The 13,963-nt window shown below is 35.3% G+C and overlaps 1 protein-coding gene across 1 annotated transcript in view; it reads left to right on the top strand.

Moving 5' to 3' along the window:
• Positions 1–13,963, top strand: part of MALRD1 (MAM and LDL receptor class A domain containing 1) — a 292,669-nt gene that overhangs the window by 239,678 nt on the left and 39,028 nt on the right. Inside the window, exons 34-35 of the mRNA XM_075495520.1 lie at positions 1,692–1,817; positions 3,762–3,828. Of these exons, the coding sequence (XP_075351635.1) occupies positions 1,692–1,817; positions 3,762–3,828 (193 nt within the window). The remainder of the gene's footprint in view (positions 1–1,691; positions 1,818–3,761; positions 3,829–13,963) is intronic.

Genomic DNA, 13,963 nt, shown 5'->3' with positions numbered 1-13,963 from the left:
ACATCATCCTCCAAATGGCAAAGGGTATCCAGGATTTTGATCTGATTGCACACAAAATAAGTTTGAGATTATTATTTGGTTAGGGAAGTGCAGCAGAGCGCATGGGACTGTCAGTTACTTTCTGGAAAGCTGACAATCATGAGATAGATGGTAGGATATGCTACAAATGTGGAACAATGCTGTAATCTGCTGGGGTTTTTCAGTCTGCCACAACCTGTTCCGCCAGACTGAGTGGTCAAGGGAATGGAGAGCAGAAAAGGAAATTTTTGTTCTTGTTGTTGTTGCTTTTATCCTGGTGTCATTATCAGCAAATTCCCTCTTCAATATCAAGACTTCTCCAGTCAATTGAAGAGACTTTGATATAAACACATATGCAGAACAGGATAGTGATAGTTTAAAATCAGCCAGAACTTTTAAGTTCTCATAAAGGTGAATTGAAATTGGAAACAAAACCAAGCTCCTCTTTATAGTTGCTAGTATTCTTCTACAGATTTTTCTGCAGACTGTGGTAAATGGTCAGTGCATGTAATTACAAGGTTTGACCCCACAAACCCTTACTCACATGAGTAATTTCATAATTCTGAAAGAATATCAAAACTGGCAAGAACTGACTGGCAAGATCAAAACTGGCAAGATTTGACTCCATTGTTGTGGTTTAAATTGAATTGCAGTATTTAAAATTTAGCACACCCTTGCAGTCCATATAGGCTGGTGATTTAAATTATATCTAAGGGTGGAACAGATAAATCCTACAGCAGCCTGGTCATCCGGCCTGGGAGGCTTGTTGCCGTGTACACTGGAATCTTGAACCCAGGAGCAGGAAAGTATTATGAAATTTAGATGCAGCAGTGGGGTATTTTTAATATTCCTAGGTTCTTTCTCTCACTCTAAACTCTCTAGCTAATGTGAATATATCTAACTCTGATGGAGCCAGAAGAGTTCCCTCTGATTTTCATTAGTCTAATGGTGAGAGAGTTCAGCTTATATTACCTAAAAAGTAGTTTAAGGCAGCATAAGAGAACATTGTGTGAGATAAAATGACAAAATGGTGTTACACTCTACAGGAGTCTGCAGGACCATCAGGTACATCCTGTAGATCAGTGACTCAGGAATAATTCAGTACCTGAAGGCTTATGTGATTACAGCAAGATTTTCCCCTAATAATTCTTCTCGATAAACATAGAAAATATAACTGAATGCCCAAGAATAAAAACAGTGTGCAAGTTTAGATTTTTCAGTATAGTATTTCTCTACTTTTTATAAGTTATCTATCTCTTAGTATTTGGTTTCTTGTAATAGAAGAAAACTACACAATGTCAAATTTTGGGTTTAAAAATTAATTCCGTCATTTTAAAACTAGGTTATGAGAGTTGATTATGTTTTGTGATATCTTTTTATGGGTTTTCATTGGGATTTTGCAGCTTACTCTGTCAACGTTTTAAGTAAATATGCCCTCCTCTTCTTCTCAAATACAACATGGGAAAATCCAGCTTCTGTAACATCTGTGCTCTGTGTTTGTTTACTTATTTATCTACTCACTAGTAAAGTTGTATGTCTTTGAAGATGAAAGCTTGTAGAGGTCACACAGATGCAAGTTTATATATAGTACAAATCAAGTTTTCTGGTAGGTTTTTAACAGTGAGAAAAAGAAACATAGCTGATAATAACTGTCATGTTACTTTCTGTTTCAGCCATTAAAGATTGCTTCAATGGTTTTTTGTTATGTGCATCAACTAATCAATGTATAGCAATCTCCCAGCGTTGCGATGGCATTGCAGACTGCATTGATTTCAGCCTTGATGAGTCCAGCTGTTCAGGTACTTAGTTTTGCATAAAAATATCATTTGAAACACAAAAGTATAGTAATTTCCTACTGAAATTTCCCAGGCAGTCCTCAAACTTGACTGAATTCCCTTTGCTAAAACCTAATCAAATTACATCAGGTATGAATTTTCCTGATGAAAGTATGACACAGATAAAATAGTGAGAAAAAGATAGAAAATAATATGCTTAGTTAATGTCTTCACAAGGGGTGTTTCTTAAGGTATAAACACATTGTTTAAAAAAAAAAAAGCCTCTGTAGTATACTACTAAGACATTCTCCTGATTTTAGCCAATTGAATAACTCAACCCACATTTCTGAGTTAATAGGGTTTTTTGTTTGTGGGGTTATTTAAGTGTAATGCAAATCCATGTTGGAAAATAAAACAAAATATATAACATTTCTTTTAGCACAGTGCATTTCCCACAATATTCAGGTTTGGTTTGCAATAGGGAAATGGTGGAGAAAGGTAAGAACAGGAAAATAATACACATCCAAACTGAATCGGATTTTTATTAACAAAAACTAACAAAAACATAGATGATGATATAAATAATTAAATTTAGATTTAAAGCACCCCATTCAGTGACACAAAGTTACTGCAGTTCTTCCCCAAGCCAGTTACAAACTCTGGGCCAGTTCTGTGTTAACAGTGCTCCCCTGACTTTGGTGAAGTTGCATTAGCCGAGAATTTAACTCTCTGTTTTTATAATTTATTATGAGTTATGTGATAAGGTTCACAATATGGAGTATGTATTGTAATAATAGAATTCATTATAGTATGTTAAATGTTTATTCACAAACCAAAAGTTTTACATTCACTTCTTGGTAGGAGGCATCCACTGGTTTCTCTGGGAGTGTAACTTGCCCACAAGTATTGTGTTCATTATATATGTTTGTTATACCTTTTTTTTTTTAATGTGAGAGAAGAAACCATACTTATCATGAAAAATTACCAATTTTATAATGCAGAGAGCATACATACTTGGAAAATGTTATTTATAAGAAGGATTTTAAATGAAAAGGAATATATTCAGAAACTAGGTCAATGTAGAAGAATATAGAACATAAACTAGTAGACTTGCATGACAGTAAATTACAAATCTTTCACTATTTTGTCAGAAAGCAGATCTTTTAAATAAGTAATTTACTTTCAAAATTTCTTTTTAAAACTGGAGGTGTCCACACTGAATAGCACTGTTTATATGCCTCAGCAAACAATTTTATGTGGCTTATATCCAAAATTCTTTAGGTTTAATTTGCATGTTACCAGTTATTTTCTTACTAAAGAAGATTGAGGGGATTCATTTTTGATTTTGAGTTTTTCTTGCTGTAGGGTCGGTAAAACTAAATGTGATGATGTGGAAATCCATGTTAAGGGATGTCAAAAGTTGATAATAGTATATCACTGACATCCCCCTTTTCTTTAACACCTTTAGTCTTTTCAAGACTGATTTCTCTAGTTCTTATGAGGATGTGATTTTAAGTATTAAAATTCTGGACATCTTTAACAAGAAGGTTGGTGACACAGGAGTAAGTGTCTGTTCATCACCCCTATATAAAAGCTATTAATAATAAAGTAGACTTAGGTACTAATTAAATATAAGATCAGTTCTTTTCGCTCTTATTTTATATATTCCTATTTGTTTGAAAATCAAGTAAGTGGCAAAAGCTCCATTTCTGGAGTCAAATGAAAGTCTGACTTGAGAAAAATTAGAAGCCCATTCAAATGAAGCACCAGGATTTCTATAAGCTCAAGAGGAGCCCATTGACTTGACACTTGTATCACCAAGTCAAGGTCTAAAGGAAGAGTTTTTGGAAGTGTTAAGCACCCAGAATGACAGATGTGTATATTCTGCCATTTTTAAAATCAGGCAATGACAAATATAATAGCGAGGGGGGGAAATTTATATTATAATTTTTACTTTTATATTTTCAGTTTGTCCTGAAGAATACTGCAAAAATGGAGGAAGATGCATCATCAAAGATGACATTCCGCTATGCCAGTAAGTTTCATTGGGGATTGATTTGTGCTTGAAGTTGGGAAAAGGTGCTATTGAAAGAGCTGTTTTGGCCCCCAGGGACTGAAGTGACATTCAATAGAAGTGTATTTTTAAAAGTCTCTGTATGTCTAAACTATTTTTATTTACAGTTGCTGAGTTAAACCACATTTTGAGAAGAATATTATTTATCAGATAGAATTTTCTGTAACTTTCATCTATCATTACATGACACAACCTGTTGGCCCGATACTTTAAGTTTTCTGTGTCTCATGTTTCATATCAACATTTAACAACACAGGCTTCTATGAAAAATGATGCCTTACATGGAGCAGGTGACGTGTACTCCGGATGAGATTTACAGCAAGCCATGTTCTCATCTTTACCTGAACTTGTGATGTATTTCTGTTATAATGTTATTTTTGGCACATATTTGGAGAAAGAGGGTAATGTTTTTCCACTTATGCCAAACAAAGGGTTAAACGTATGCTTGTATTTTTCTGGAAATACTCTATGCTGAAAAACAAATAATGAATACAATTTTGATGTGGAACGTACGAGTCATTAGAAAGTATCTCAGACTATCTGAAGGGATTCATTTGCACAAGATATCACTCTGTTTCCCACTGGGAAATTATAGGAGTCTTTTTAAAGTGCAAAGAAAGCAATGTTATACGTTATCATACTTTTGTCCTTCATGTGTTTCAGTGGATCTTGCTGAAGAGTTTCCCAAATTACTGAAGAAGTGACTGTTTTATCATGGTATCTATCTTAGTCGAGACCAGACATTAAGGTTTGTTTCCTAGTCTCTAGGAAACTCACTTTAATAGGCCTGCTGATAAAATTTCAGTTATTGCAGAATTCGTATCTTTCAAGAAAAGTTTATCCTTTACTGGTTGAAGAAATGTGATAAATAACATACTTGGGAAATACAGGCACTCTCATATAGAGTACTTTGATTTAGCTCTCAGAAAACACTGTTAATTACCTTCAGATTTCCCAAAGAATCTCCTCTATTGTAGAACAGAGAATGGTCTCTGCAAGAAGCTTGGAATTTCATTAGACTGGCTGTTTCAAAACTTCTTGGGACACAGAAAGAGAGAAAGGGGACTAAAAACATGGGGGAAGGTTGCAGATGAAATGGAATGTATAGCCAGCAGAAAATAAAGGGACTGGGAATAGCCAGGGAGTTTACAATTGGTAGATTAAACCACTGAACAACAAGAAAATTGTTTGTAGGGACAAGGCACAGCAGGAGTAATTGAGATTTTAGGGATACAAGAGAATTATAAAAATTTAATTTATGTTAGGACTTGCAAATGAAAGGAAACCAAATTAGCAAGTGTTCTTTATCCACAGAAATAAAAAATAGTTGGAATAGTAAAATAGTAAATAGGATACTTTCCTTCACCATTCAGTAAGAAACACAGTATTGAATTCTGATGCAATGCATACGTAATTGGAGCAAAGACACAGAAATTAAAATGACCTAACTGATGGGCTAACATAACTCCAAGAGCTGTATGTGCTTGTGTTGGGGAAATAGGTGATCTCTGTTCAACAATACTAGCAAAGTACATGTTGCAATAGCAAAAGGCTTTCTGAAAACTCTGCTGTTAAGGGATGTAACTGGAGAATAGCAAATGGCGAAGAAAAGGAATGGTCAGATCAACAGTCCGATATCAATACCATTCAAGGCTTTACAATATTTTGAAGGAATTACTCATACATATAATAACAGGGGAGTTAGCCATTTCTAAGATAAGCTTCTGCATGACATTTGAAAATCCCACGTCAACGTCATGAAAAGAAAGAAAAGAATAAAAATGTACCTTCAATGATAAAAAATGTAGAAGCATCCCAATTTTCATTTCCTAGGGAAAAAAAATGAAAACCCTAGAAATTAATGTGGAGAAGACACTATTTTTTTACCTGTTTGTTCTCAGTTCTTACCTTAAATTTCCTGAAAATGGATGATAGATTTAGGTGGAGATATCTTCTCCTCTTGAGAGCAACTGCTCTTCTAGACTGCAGGGTAGGTCAGGAGAAAAAGCAGAGTGCATAAGAATGCAGGAAGCCTGTGGCACAGCAAGGAGAGCCCTGAAAAGAGCAGATTACAGATACTGCCCTGTCACAGAAGTGGCAGAGAAGGAGAGTCTTCCTACATACCCAGAAGTAATTGTGTGGAGATTACAGTGATCCTAAAAGTCACTGAGTTTGACTAATACTCTTCAATGACACAGTGGACAAGGGGAAAACTCGTTAACACATCCTTTTAGTGCTATTTTTTCTTACACAATGGATTCCAATCTTCCTCTGCTTGAGATGCTTCTGTTCTAGTTTCTATAAAACGAAACCTGAGTCTGGAGTTTAAAGGTCTCTTTGGCTTCTCTGAGAACGTTGGTTTAACAAAAAATGTCTGGGCAAGTCTCAAAGCTTCATTTGATTCAATATTCCATCACGTTCCTATAAAAACCAAAATTGCTGCTCATCTTACCTTAGTTTGAGGTATATTGATAGAAAAGAATCCAGCCTCTCAAAAACATTCTTGTTGGTGATAAGGGGTTTTTCTATGTTTTTAATGCAATGTGACTGAAGTAGTTAACTGTATAGACTCCTCCAAGTGGTTTAATATGTCAGCATGGGAACAGAGTGAATTTGCAGTAGCTGCTTAGGCAAAAGAAATCAACTGTTTGAAGAGATTGAAAGTTGATTTTATACATTTAGTACTTCTCAAGTTTCTTTGATACTGTATGTTTTTGTATGTGTGCACTATTGTTGCTTAGATATATAAAGTGAATACTTAGGACATGAATCTGACTTTCTTTCAGTAGTATGTAACTAAGAGGGACCAGTAGAAGGTGGAAGGTGAGCTCTGACATCCCTCTATAAAGAGATATCTGTAGACCAGGTGGAAAAGATAACAGTGAATACAAGTCTAGGTAAAGTTTTAGTATATATTGGAGTGGGTAACAGGGTTGGTCTATCAGGTTGCTGTCATTCCTGTTCATGCTACTGAAAACAGCTTTTCTTAGCTGGTACATAATGATTGTAGTAACATCAGTGAGAGGCCACAGTATTTGAGAATTTGACTTTATATAGTGGTGGATGTTCTCAGCGAGAGTTTGAGTAAATGCAGAGCAACGGTGCTTTGCAGGTGATGGTTAGCTTCCTACTTGAGTGAAACACAGCTTGATGGCTGTCCTGACCCTCTCTGGTATGTGACTTCTGAGTTAGGTTTGAAAGCCATTTGCATTTGCTTCTCCTATTTGGTCAGGAGAGTTCTTGGGGCACTTATCAAATATGTTTATCTTGTTCTTACTACCTCTTGGGTATCCTCTGTCACTGCCAGACTAGATGGAGCTTTAGTCTGAAGTGCTACGGCCACTCTCATTTCACAAAACGTTACTCCTATTTGTCCTGACTGAGTTCCCTTCTGTAGTGGATGTGCAGCCAAGTGGCTAGTGCTGGCAATCAGCTACTGTGGCTGCACATGCAAATCATGATAATTTGAGCAATAATGGCTAGAATTTTTGCAATTTCAATAGTCTGATTTCAAAATTATTCCTTTGCTTATATGTGTACTTTCCCCAATTGTTTGTCCAGTGTCTTTGTTGTGTTTTCTTTATTTTTTTTAAAGTGAGACCACAGAGCTCTGGAAACGTAGGAAAGGAATATTGATGAGAACAAGCAAGCTGGGAAAATTGTGTTCGTAGCACACTGAAGCGGAAGGGTGAGGCTTCAAAGATTGTACTAGTGCTGAAAAAAACCCTGAGAACAGAAAAAAAATATTTTATGAGACTGATAATACATAATTTTAACTCTCATACCAGCTAAACAATGTTAATATAATACATTCACATTTAAAATGTACTAAAACTCACATATAATAAACATAATACAGTGCTTGCCTTTCCTTTTATTTTATACAAACACCTTCTATGTAATATACCACATTTCAGACCAGTTACACTGACTAATACTAAACAGTACAATGAGAGTACTTTTATTAATGTCTGAGTTGTAAGAAGGCTCTATCCTTAAGCAGAAAATGTAATTACATTCACTGGCCTGTAATTAAACAGCCATGTTATAAATTAGAAATACATCCTCATTAAACAGCTTTTAAATTACATTGAATATGTACCATCTAGCTAACTGAGCTGTGGAGATTAGACTTTCAAGGAGTCATTATACATATATAATTAATTAAGTTTATCTTTGTAGTTGTTTATATAAATGCTGATTTCACCTAAAGTGTATAAATGGAATTATTTTGTTCGTTTGCTTTATGTGATAGAAGTGAAAAAGATTACTTTCCCTTTTGTGTTTTAGAAAAGAATTTATTTTACAAGGTAATAATTCATTCAGAGGAGAGGATTTTCGCTTATTCTCCTCAGAAAAGCTACAGGCTATTTTGTCCTCTATTTTTTACTTCTCTCCTTCTCATTTTTAAAATGAGCTCGTTATTATAACCACAAATAGCCTGTTTTAATGTGCCAATAAAGTATTTTATCCCCAGTGGTACAATAACAAATAGTATTCCACAAAAACTGAAAAAAAAAAACCCAACTTTTTTTTGGTAGTTGAGACATTTACTCACAATCTGATTTTGTCTTCAAAATACTAACTTCTGGTAAGCACAATATGTTTTTGAGGAGAAGCCCTACCTAAAGGTGGCATGCAACTTTAAATAATGCCACAGTAGACTAATTCAATACCTTTTCCAGTTAAGTATCATATGTGCCAAAGGATGGAAATTACACATCCTCTCTGGGCAATGTCTTCCAGTGAGGACTGTAGAGGATTTTTTCTAAACATGTTTGCCTTTGGATGTACTCTTACATGTACTGTTTTACTGGATTTTTGAGGAATGATGGTGGTAGTTATCTTTAAAAACTATAAGTGGGGGGATTGTTTTAATATCACACAGTATGTCATGAAAATGGAGTGATAATAGTAATCCCACCTAAGAAAATAAAAAGCTTGGAAGCACCTAGCCTGTGATTTGATGGAAATACAAAGCGTAGAGACTGACAAGATAGAAACATCCAATTCATGAGTAAAGAGAGTTTACAACGGGAGAAGATGGCAGTTTCCATTTCAGCTGTTTGTCCTGCTGCTCTCAGAGATTCCCACCTCACTTACAAGGAGGATTGCTGATGTAGCAGCTACTGAATCGCTGCAGATTATTAACTGTTGAAGCAAAGCAAATTGGTACTGATTTCACTTCCTTCCTAAGAATCTTCTTTTAGATTTACTGAACAAGTGTGACAGAGTTAAACTGATAAAGCTATATAGAGCCTGTATATCTACCCAAGAAAGTGGTAGTCATGCAAAAGCAATTGTAGACAGAGGAGGAACGGAACAAGGATGCAACCATGAATAAAAACAAAAGCCATGATGAGCAGTCAAAAAGATAAGACATTGAAAAGGAATGTTATGCTAAGGTTTGGCTTCTGGCAAATGAAGACAAAGGCATATTCTTATATGGAGACATATATACAAACGTACATAGCTAGCATAGGGAAGTTTTTTCATATCTTTCCATTACCCAAGTGCCATCTGAAAAGTGATGCTGAGGCAAATAAAATAACAAATTCAGGTTGCCTGAGTTGGGTAAAATTGAGAATGGGAAGACAAGTTAATATCTCTGTTCTCCAGAATAAATGAGACACAGTTCATGTGAAAGAAAATATACAGTGTATTGATGGAAATGCACCTTTAAAGATTTGCTTACAGAAAACTCTTTCCTGAAGTTCTCAGTGCATATATTATTTTCTGTTTACTCTTCATCCTTTCTTATTTGGAAGAGTTTCATGAAATCAAAGTGCCTGTTTCTGGTACAATAATACTGTTGCTTTTTGGCTTTTTGTGTTTCTAACATCATAGCCTTTTCCAAAAAAGGTAAACATGATGTCATTAAGAATACGTATGAGATAAGAGAACACTAAGCATCAGAGGAAATTGAACTCTTCATAGCCATTTGATTCCATTTCATAAAAAAGCAGTAATCAGAGCTACATAAACACAAGTATATGCAACCCAGACAAAACTGGCTCCCCAAAAAATTTCATGTATGCTTGCTGATGTTAGGGTCTTTTTTGATAAAACAATTGAATAGTGATTTTTTTTTCCTCAAGGGTTTTAATTTAGAAATAAATTTGTCATGTTCACACCTTTTGTGTTTGCTTTTGCCAGTCATATGAAATGGTCAACTGAGCTCACCTGGAGGTTTGTGGCATTTTATATATTCAAGTGTTACTAATTAATGTTTTTCATTCTTTTTCCCTGCATTAGGAAGAGAACTAGCATACAAGAATCATCATATACATAATCTAGGTATAATACCCCTCCTTTAGAGCCTAAAGTATTTCTGAAATTTGTATGTTGTCTTTTAGTGTGCCCTGTACCAGCCCTGGACCTATGTTATTACTTCTCTGTCCAAACTGCATATTTCGTTCAACAGTCTGGATCTGTGTATTGAGGTATTTTGTTTTCAGCTGAATCTGGCTGTGGCATCTAGTCCACTCAGATGGTAACTCCTTATCTATCTTCAGGATATCCAAATGATAATGCTAGAAGGCTGCTGTTGCGGAGAACCAGCGTACTGATTTCCCTTCAGGTCATGGTATATTTCATATGACCTGCACGCATTTTTGTTTGGTTTTCCCCCCACCCCCAAACACTAGGGATTATGGTGCAATATGCAATGTGACAGAATCATAGATTCGTGGATCTTATGCATTTGGTCTATTTTGTAATATTTGGAATGAAACAGCTTTTGATTTTGATGCTGATCACCTTACTCAAAGGGCTTTCAGCAATCATTTCACAACATAAATAAACTGAAAAAATTGTAAAATCCATTGAATTCTTTATATATGAGAATTCAGGAAATACTGATCCTCCATAAGGAAAGAAATATGCCAAATTTGTCTAACAATTTTTTTTTATATATTTTCCCCACTTGCACCAAGTGACTTCAAAGTAAATACTTTGGGCCAAATCAGTTTTAGCTAGTGAGAACCTTTCCATTGAGCAAATTATCAATTATTTCTTTACAAATGGATATGCTAGCTATCTTTTTCTATTTAGTAGCAGTTACTTTGACCTTTGCTCTTTTTCCTCCTCTTTGCAGATAATAGTATAAACCTGAGGTCAGTTCCTTATCACACTGGAGCCAGCTGCTTCATGCAGTTTGCAACTCCTAGAAATGATGAAAAAAAGCCAAGCAACATTTATCTCAGTCAAACCTTATCAAATATATAGGGCAGTTTGCCACCATCTCCAGTGAGGCAGCAACATCCTGTGAAGTTCACTTGTGAGTGGTCTGAATCAGTTGATTGCTGAATCCAATGATTTCAGGAGGAATGTGTCTTTTTCAGTTTCTTTATTCTAAAACTAAAACAAGGTTTTCTCTATGTAACTTAAAGTTTGACTGCACATAATCGAAAGCCAGATGTTTTACTCAATTAAACAAATACAACTGAACAGACCCAAAGCTTGGTTTCACAACAAATGTTTCTGGTCATGTTTTTGAGAAATCTCTAGCACCTGATTCAAATGTAAATCAGAATTTCTCACTTAACTCTTGGGGTTTGGTCTCTTTTTGTATGGAAAAATAAAGCTCAAGATATCTGTAAAACTGGAGCAAAGTAGCTTATAGTCTTTCTGTCTTCCTGAGGTGATATATTACTCTGACAAATGGAAAATGTCTCTCTTGAATGACATCTTGCTAGAATCTGAATAGCACTCATAATGGAAAGATATAGTTTAGATTTAGCCCATTGGTCATGCTGGAAAGCAAACTGTGACCTAGATATTTTCAAATTGTCTCTTTATGATATGTTTGCTGAACGGGGAGGTTTTTACCTATATAGAAAATCAGCAAGGAATTTCTGGGACAATTTCTAAATCGAAGAGCCTGATGAACATTATGTACAACTTTTTCTTGCAAGATTTTGGAGCTGAGAGGAGCTAACACTTAGCTTTGGGAATAAAAGTAACTGCATGTTTCCTTTTAAAAGGTGAATTTAGTACATTATCAACTTCACTGCAACTCTCAGGATCAGAGTGAGAATTATATTTGGAGTCTGACCAAAATAATTGATGTTTTAATGTGAAGATACTATAATCTTATTGAGAAGTGTATAGGCAAATAAGTATAATTTAGCAGATATTTCAATTACAGTGAAAGTTACTTGAGCATATAAGAATGCTTATGGGAAAAATTTTCTCCTCAGTTGGATTTCCTCTCCCTAAAAATTTTAGTATCAGTAGTGCTTAAGATGCTAAAAGCATTCAACATTTCTGATAAATATCCTATATTTCTACTTTGATTTTCACTTCCCTCTTTAAAAAGAGTCAAAGCGAAATGAAGTAACTACAAGGTGTAGGAAACCAAAGTGAGATTTTTATTATTACTAAGTGTAGTGCACCTTTACCTCGATTTATACTCCAGAACTATAAGCTCTGTTACATTTAAAATTCAGGAGATAGGTTTGTCTATAATAGAGACAAGCTTAGGATCTGGGAAGTGCATCTGTAGGAGAGGATGTTTGTTGAGTGATAATAAGAGAGATTTTTGTATGGGAGAATGTTAATTAATGCTGGATATTGGATGTTTGCCAAAGCATGGAGGGTTCCCTGAAGGGTTACTCCTACGAACTCCAGATGCTGAAGAGTAGGAAGCATAGATGAAAAGCTTTAAATCACAACATTTTTTGTTCTGTTTTGTTCAAAACAGGAAGGAATAGCTGTAAAATAATAAATACTTTTCAAAAGAGGGAAAAATAGGGAGAAATTGAAGAATTACATACCAATGAAGGAAGTATAAACACAAGGGTTGTAAAGATTCGTGTGCTACAGTCCCCTCTCCTTCACATTTATGTGGCTGTCTTCTCCACAGAAATTTAAAAACTTCTTTGGGTATATCTATTTATAGGCACATAAATTACTCTACATCTCTCAGATTATATGAAATCAAACAATAATTTACACAGTCCGGGTTCTGATTGTCTTACTTAGCTTGAGTAAAACTCTTTTGTCACACTTAGTCTTCCTGGATTTAAATGAAAGTAAGAGACAGTACTTGGTGTGAAAACCAGTATTCTCATAGATCTAAGATTGCATCTGCATGTCTGCATATCAAAACTTCATTGCCTAGAATCAGGTCACCACTAGAGCCCTCTCTGTAGGAGGCTATTGGTTGGGCATATCTAATACAATACAAAATGTATCATAAAAGTTGTAAGGGACACTTTTGGAAAATGTATATACTATCAAACATGTTGATAAGAGTTTTGAACTTTCACTACAGTGAGGAAGATTGTGATGCAGATAGGCCTGTGTTGAGGATGGCAGGAAAGTTGGGGATGGAGGAGATCTGTGTTTGAGGATCTGTGTTAGTGCGTAAGTTGTCTAGGAAAGACATACGTCTTCTGTTCTGTACTAACTACATCCTAATATGTGGTCTACTCAGTCTGACCCACTAGACACCCTGGTGTCACAATGTCCTCAAGGTATCTTGCACGTTTGCAATTTTCCCTCTTGTTCAGCCAGTGTGAGTTTAAGTCTCCAAGAATTATACCCCTTGTGCTGTTGCTAGGTGGCTAAAGGATTGCCTAAAAGCAGTGAATTCTACCAAATTAAGAACTTTTGAACTTTTCTTGCCAGCTTTTGCAGTGTTGACTGATCTGGAAAGCTCCATGCATTTTAATTTTAAACACACATACAAACATAAAGGATTCTTCTCAACACTTGGAAGGATCTTTTCATGTTTGCTATTGCTCTAATCAGCTGCTAGGCTACATCTCTAAGTGGAAAGCAGTAGCTATGTGCTATTCCCACACGGACTTTTGTATGTCCTTTAGGGAAAAAGTGCATATTTAAGATAAAATAATTTTGACTGCATCTGGACTGCAAGTCATATTTTCAATGTACAGAAATATTTTTCTTTTAACAAGATATATTGGATTGTAAGATATATGTGAACTTGAAATATCCTTTAGTGTCTGTCAAGTTTATGTGGTTCATGCAATAGTTGCAGTATGGATCTCAACACCAGTTACTGCAGGAATAAACATCAGTCATCAAGCTAGTCATCAAGCTTCAGAATTCAGTATACTGCAGGAGGCTG

Source organism: Mycteria americana, chromosome 2 (assembly GCF_035582795.1).
Source record: "Mycteria americana isolate JAX WOST 10 ecotype Jacksonville Zoo and Gardens chromosome 2, USCA_MyAme_1.0, whole genome shotgun sequence".
In the NCBI taxonomy this organism is placed as follows: Eukaryota; Metazoa; Chordata; class Aves; order Ciconiiformes; family Ciconiidae; genus Mycteria; species Mycteria americana.
Note: the sequence above shows the minus strand (reverse complement) of the source record. Positions and strands in the feature narration are given on the sequence as shown.